Raw genomic sequence first — 8,057 nt, 5'->3', positions numbered from 1 at the left:
GTATTATACGCGGGGCTTACAATGGTGTTCAGTCTCTTCTTAAACAAGATGAAACTAAAGCTATATACATATATTGTGCAGCTCATAACTTAAATCTAGTTATAAATGACCCTGTGAAAAGTTAAAACGAAGTTTCGATAATTTTTGCAACTCTAGATAAATAAATAGATAAATAGTGTTGAAAGTTGGGACCTATTATCACAAATTACTGGTGTATCTCAGATTACACTTAAAAATCCAACTCGCTAGACGGGAAGGAACACTTCAATTTTGAAATTTAAGCCTCGCTTGGTGGATATAACGAAAGCGCTGAATTATCCTTAAGAAGTCAGAATAAAGATATATGCGAATAAGTGTTCCAGAATAAAGAGCACAAAGAAGTGTCTGCCTCAGAAAATAATGAGTTTAATGAATTTGTATTTCTATGCGTTATATATTCAAAGATTTTGAGTGGAGTAAATTTACCACCAAAATTGTAACCAACAAAAAATTTAGATCTCAAGAATGCGACCAAATCATTACAAACTGCAAGCAAATATTTAAAACAAATTCGAAATATATATTATTCAGCAAAAGAAAAAGCTATTCAAATGGCAGCCTGATGGGATATAAATTTAACTTTTTCTTGGAAGAGACAAAAGGTTTTTAAAAAACTTTTTGATGAACTACCGAGTTATCATCATTTATATAAAGAAGATCACATCTTTCGCATTAATATATTTACAATTTTAGAAATATTGTAATTTATTTATTTGATTTCAGTTGTGCAACATATTTAGATAAAAATTTTTTTTTTCTTTTTGTGACCTTTATAATATTTTGTAGGGAGCCCCAAAATTTTAAAAACTTTGAAGTTCCTCCACTGCTCCTACGCGACTAGTAAAATGCACTATACAGGTTATTGTTATTAAATGAATAAATAAAAATTAAAGATTGAAAAGATCAAATCGATTAAAAAGATATAAGGATTTTGAGACTATAATTTGAGTAAATTGACTTTTAGTCGATTAGTAGGAAATCGATAGTCAATTAGCTTTGAAAAGTCAACTTTGAAAAATTGGCTTTTTGATTTTTCAAAGTCGACTAATTTCAACTTTTGACTTGTCAACTTTTAGACGATTTAGTCAAAGTCGATAACAATATTATTTTTAACCCTGGGGTGTGATAATTTCAGTTTCAGAAGAATATGCTCAAAGAAGTAATTATAAGATGAGTGTAATATAAGCATGTCACCTTAAAGTTGGAATAAAAGATCGTCCATAAATACATACGCTTTTGTTTCGACCTCACCCCCCACCCCCCCACCCATTCCCCCCCCCCCCCCCATTTTGCTATAACCATTTTGAGTACCCTCCACTTCCTTGAAAGTATCTACGCTTTTAACCAACCTAAAGTAATATAGTAATAGTAATAATAACAACAACAACAATAATGTAGTTTTATAATATAAGATAACTAAATTAATAAAAATTATAGTGATAGTATGTTTACAATTTTTACTATAATAATTTTATAATAATAATAATAATAATAATAAATATTATAATGGTAGTTATAAGAATAAAATTATTTATAATAATAAATTAATGATTTATTAGGATGGCGTCACTCATACAGAAATCTGATCAAAGAAATGACACCAATTTTTAAATATAATATAAGTTATAATAAGCTCAAAGACATACATTGAAACACATGCAATGTAAGCACGTAGATTAAAAAACACAGAACTTACAATAATAATAAACACGTAGATTAAAACACAAAGAACTTACAATAAAAATAAACTTGTAGGAATAATAATTTGCAGGTTATAATAATAACAACAATAAAAAAAATAAACAAACAAAAAGTACTGATTATAATTGTAGTAATTACGAAAAGAAAATGAAAAGAATATTTTAATAGTAAGAATAAAATCTAAAAGTAAGAAGAAAATTTTTTCTTCTTTTAGAAATTATTCTTCTTTTTTTAAATTAATTTTGTTTAAGATGGAGAAAAGGTATTTTAAGATAAAGTTTTTGGACTCATTCAAAATACTTACTTTACTAGCGCTGGAAATGTTGGAATGTTAAGTTTTTTGAAGGACTCCGATGTATCTGATTTAATTGGTTGGAAGTTTATTAACCAAATGGATTGACGCTGAGACGGTAGCAACTTGTTAATGCGATAGTTTCCAACTTGACCCCAAACTTGATAACAATATATAAGATGAGAATAATGCATAGTAAATATTCTTAAGTGTAGCTTTATCGACATAATGACGAATTATTGAAACATACCCTTTTCTCGAGAGTTTCTTGCTTAGTTCATCAATGTGAAAATTCCATGAAAGACTGCAGTCAATTGACACAGCAAGATATTTAATAACTTTTGAAGAACATAGACGTTTATTAATAATTTTGATTTTAATTTCAACACTTTTAAAGATATAGTCTTTTCTCGGAGATGAAAAAAAGATTACTATAGTTTTTTCGGTGTTAAGACATATTAAGTTAGCATTTAACCAGTGAACTATACCTTTTAAATCCAAATTTGCATTTTTACATAAAGAATGATACGATTTGTTGGTATGCAAGGGATTTGTATCGTCAGCAAACAGATTAACTGACTAGAAGTGAACAGATTTCGTTAGGCTGTAAACGTAGATTAAAAATAAAAAGGGACCAAGAACAGAATCTTAAGAAACACCACACAAAACTGATTTATTGCTAGAATTAAAACCATTAATACTTAAAAATTGTTTTCGATCTGAACGATAAGATCGTAACCAGTCATTAACAATACCGCGAATTCCATAACGTTCTAATTTAGAAATCAAAATACTATGGTCAACAATATCAAAAGCTTTTTGTAAATCGATAAAAACACCACAAACGAAATAATCAGTATCAAGAACTTCTCTGATTTTTCTGTTATACTTGTCTTGATACTTGTTAATGCATGGCAAGTAGAATGCTTCGATCAAAAACCAAATTAAAAATCATTTAAACAATTAAATGAGTTAAAAATAGAGTAAACTCCAGAATACATAAGTTTTTCAACAAGCTTACTAATGTTAGATAAAAGAGAAATAGGTCTGTAGTTAGTGCATGAAAGTTTAGATCCAATATTATATATTGGAATAACGCAACATTATTTCAAAATATCAGGAAATATTCCATTTATGAATAAGGTGTTGAATAATGTAGAAAGAATATTTGAAAACTCCTAGTTAAAATTTATAAGAATGTTTGCAGGAATGCTGTTTGTACCTAATGATTTTTTTCGATTCAATTTAGATATTAGAGATGAAATTTCAGGGATATTTGTTGGAGATATAAGTTTATTTATTTAAAATTGTATAAATTAACAAATTAAGTTAATATATATATATATATAATAAAATATATATAAAATATACTATAAAATATATAATACTATAAAATATTACAACAAAGCATGTGATAGTTGCATAGCCTCTTATCTTGGGCTTTCACTTACTATATATGATTATCTTTGGCTAAAAAATGCGAAGTCTTGCGAAAAGTGTTGTGATATATTGACATTTTAAAACTATTAAACTCATCGTGGAGACAAATCACTTCAAAATTCATTATTTATACTTTTTTATTTATATTTGATAATTTTTTTTTTAAATAAAAAATATATAATTTTTATTATTTCTTTTTATTTATCTTATTTAAGTATTATGTTTACTTTAGTATTAAGTATTTTATTTAAGTGTTTTATTTTATTTAAGTTTTTTTTTATTTATTTTATTTAAGCGTGATATTTAAACGTTTTAATTGTCACGGGACATCTAAACCGTTATCGTGTCGCATGTTACCAAGCCCGATTTATACGCCTCATTTAATTTCTTAAATTGTGGCGCGAAAAATTGGGCTTTGAGACATGCGACACGATAGTGATTTAAATGTCCCGTAACAAATAAAAAGTCTAAATGTCACGCCATGCTCAATTCAAAATAGCCGCGTGCCTAATTTAATTATAAATATCACGCCACACCTAATATCTAAAAGATGCGAGACTATTTTAATTATAAATGTCACGCCACACCTAATATCTAAAAGTCGCGTGACCATTTTAGCTTTAAATATCGCGTGTTAATTCGGGCTTTGTGACATATTAGTTTTATTAGAAAATTTGGTGTTACATTTTTACGGTGTACTGAGCTCTTTTAAACTGTTACGCATTGTCGTATATATTGAAAGTATATACGAAAATATATAACAAATAATTTTTAATTTTCTAATACATTACTGAATTCACACCAAAACATAAAGAATTTAATACTGCATATTCTGTTGTTTATAAAACTGACATATATTGTCGCCAAAACATTTAGGGTCTAATATTGCCATATCAACATATAATACTTCATGGTTTTTAAAACGGTTTTCTATAGAACTTATTGTCAAATCTATAATTACGTTAAACTTGGTTGTTTTATATTTTTCGATCGAATTACAACTTGTAATCGAATTACAACTTGTAATTGAATTATAACTTGTAATCGAATTACAACTGTAATCGAAAATCAACTTGTAATTAATTACAACTTATACAAGAATTCTAAAAATTAAATGATCTTTGCTTAAATTTTTGGGCATTCTCTTCCGTCTTATGGCCCTCTCTTCTGACATATTCTACAAATACTATTACATTTTTCCTCTCCAAATAGTGCATTTACACGTTTGGCAAATAATTTAAAATGTTTTGATAAAATTACTAAAATATCGCGAAAACATAAAGAGTATAATATGGAAGTTATTGCGTTAAACTGCTATTAAGTAATTTAGATTACTGGGTTTTGGATATTTATATAAGGTCAAGTAAATTAAAATTTTTTTTAAATAAATATGTGCTGTTAGTATAATTTCAAGTTTCAGAAACAACTCCATTAGTATAATTTCAAGTTTCAGAAACAACTCCATTAGTATAATTTCATTTAGTATAATTTCTGTTAGAATAATTTCAAACTCCATTGGTATAATTAATGTCTTTTTATGTAAGTTAATTTTGTTTTCAAAATTCCCAAAAAAGATATTTGGTTGTTATTACAACTCGTACTGCTTTGCTATCCATCTTTTTTGTAAAACGTTAAGTCTTTGATAACTTGTTTCTTCTTAAGTGTTTTACAAAAGGCCTATACGGTAGTATGATTCTCTCAGAAGTATGGCACACGAGATGAGCAATTGAATAAAAGACCTTCAATGCCAAAACTAGTACCGTCATTAAAAATCAAATTTAATACGTAGGCATCATACCAAACGTGAGTTTGATTCTTTACTTAGAAAACTGGTGAGGTTTTTATACTGTTCACTCATGCTTGCTGCTCCGCCTCTTCAATTATCCGTACAGCTTCAATATCTATATTATTTTTTACAATTGAGGTAATAATTAAATGTTTATTTACTTTCCATTTAGAAAACAGGTATTATACGTTCATAAATATTTCTCTTTACTTATCGGACAACAACTGATCATTATGTGTTATTTTTTGCGTAGTGTCAATTTTAAAAGTAAAACTAACGGTTTTTGTATATCTAACAAAATGCTACTTCTTGAGTTAACTTTCCATCAGCTAAAATTTTCTGATTGTTAGTAGATTTTAAAACTAATGAAATGAAACTGCATCAACCTCTAGTTGTTTTTCATTAAATATTCTTGAAAAAATTCAATTTTACAATGACGTCATATGTAGACAGTAATAATGATTTTTTTAAAAAATCACCATAGTCTTCTTGATTATTCTCAGGTGAAAGTGAAGAAAAAGATTCATGTAGACGAACGCAAAAAGCTAACCCTGTTTTTCTGATATATTTATTTTCAAATCGTTCTAATCCTAACTTTCAGTCAAAAAAAGTTTTTAATATTCCGTTCCTTCATTTGTAAACAATAGACTATAAATATGTTTGCACTTAAATTTAGTATATATTTTGCATTTAGAGCATATGTCAATTTACACAGTTTTTAAGAATTTTAATATTTTCATGTGCCCTAACAAGACAAAGTTTGCCACCAGTCCGTCATTCCACGATTTGCATACAAACACTTATACAGCGCCGTAACTAGCTTTTCTAGTGCCCTGTGCAAAATTTCATTTTTCGGCCCCCTAAGCCTAAATTTTTTTTGGAAAAATTGTAAATAAAAAATATATTTTAATTTATTATTTTTAAAAATTTCTTTATTAAAATTGCACTTTTCTCGCTTTCATTTGCGCAAATTCATTTATAACGTTGTCATAATTAATATCTTTAACAATGTTATATTCAATAGATATTATTGAAAGATTAGATAATCTTTCTTGTCCTATAGTAGATCTTAAATAATTTTTAATCAATTTCAATTTACTAAAACTTCTCTCACACGACGCAGTAGTAACTGGAAGAGTGAGAAATATCCGGATAGCAATATTAATATTCGGATAAGACTCAATTAAGCCAAAGTCATGAAGTGCTTGCAAAATATCTAGTGGAGTTGCAGTTTTAATATTAGGTATTATTGTCGATGCTTCAAATTTAAAGCTTTGTATCTCACAGGTGAACTGATACATATTTAAATCTTTGCTATACTTAATTGCTAAAAAAACGCTGGTCGATTCCAAAGGAAAAATCATTGCAGATAGTTCGCAGTTGCTCATAACGCCAATCTAGTTGAGACAATAAAGTATCAAAAATCTTGTAAATTTGCATTTTGAACAAATGTTCTGGAGTCATATTACTTCTTTTATCTGTTGCCTCATAATTTGAAAATTCTTTTTCAATTCAATTTGAAAAGCTCAAATTTTGAAAATTCTATCAAATTTAAAAAAATTCCACAATTTGGATCTCCAATTTTTTCATTTGAACCTCTAAGAGCAATATTATTTTTGGCGCAGAATAGAATAGCATCTACAACGATTTTTAATATTTCACGCCATACCATTTTTTCTTCATTAATTGAATTAATTAAATAATCATCGAGTGTGTTCCCTGATCTTATATTTGTTTCCATCACTTTCCATTTTACATAATTGTTTCTGTGATCAGATGAATTTTCATGTTGTGGAATAACAGGATGAAGATGTCGCCAATCACGGAATCCTTTATGAGGGTCTGTAATATTATGAGATTTGTGGCCAAAAAGAATACAAGGGAAACAAAATATTGCGTTTTGATTAATAGAATATAACAGCCATTTTCTTATAACCATTTCTCCATTAATATGTTTCACATAAAACCAATCCTTTGTAAATTTTCGCCCTGTATTGTCTGCTGATATAATGGTATTAACGTTTACATTATTGGCTTGTTCTGGACCATGCTTGACAAGGGAATATATTACATTATTTGAAATAGCAGGCCAATAATTTGGGTCGTTGTAATTTAGCATTATTTCTTGTGGAATAATATTGACGTTTGGTGTAATAGATGGCAAATTTATAACAATATTTTCAATTTCAACATTAGTAGTACATGTATTTTCGACATTTGTACTTTCGACATTTTTATTTTCGACATTTGTAATAATATCATTATGATCAATTAAACTTATAGGTTGCAATTGTAGCACAGCATCTTCATCTTGTAAATCAGAACTAAGTCTAGATATATTAGTTTCTTCAATTTGTGGATTTTTTTTAAGCCATTTAGTAAATTGCTGCGACATTGATTTGCATTCTTCTTGTTTTTGCTTGTTAATTTTTCTTTTTTGAGCGCCCGATAATTGTTTTGACATTGTTTGACTAGATAATAATAATAATATTAAATATAAATTTATGATTTATCTCTGGAGCTACTAGATTACCAGATATATCGAAAATAAAAAATTGTAAAAAAAAATTTATCGGTAAATTGAAATATGTGCTTGCCAACGCTATCTTACGATTCAAGTGTTTTATTAAGTTTTTATTATTTTAGAAAGTTTACCTGATGATTTTGTTTAATGTAATTAATAGAATAATTGGCTTGATGTGGTTTAATAATTAGTTTTTTTATAGCTATTTTTAACCAATCTATATTTAAATAAAACAAACTTACAATGTTTTTATAAACGAGTATATTTTAAATTCT

At 27.4% G+C, this 8,057-nt stretch overlaps 1 protein-coding gene across 1 annotated transcript; it reads right to left on the bottom strand.

The window, feature by feature from the left end:
* Positions 1-6,765: 6,765 nt before the first annotated feature.
* LOC136086378 (zinc finger MYM-type protein 5-like) lies at positions 6,766-7,722 on the bottom strand. The gene has a single exon (XM_065808674.1). The coding sequence runs from the start codon at positions 7,720-7,722 to the stop codon at positions 6,766-6,768; it is 957 nt and encodes a 318-aa protein (XP_065664746.1).
* Positions 7,723-8,057: the final 335 nt, after the last annotated feature.

The sequence above is a fragment of the Hydra vulgaris genome, chromosome 10 (assembly GCF_038396675.1).
Source record: "Hydra vulgaris chromosome 10, alternate assembly HydraT2T_AEP".
Taxonomy (NCBI): Eukaryota; Metazoa; Cnidaria; class Hydrozoa; order Anthoathecata; family Hydridae; genus Hydra; species Hydra vulgaris.
The sequence above is the reverse complement of the archived record's forward strand: the minus strand, read 5'-3'. Positions and strand labels throughout refer to the sequence as shown.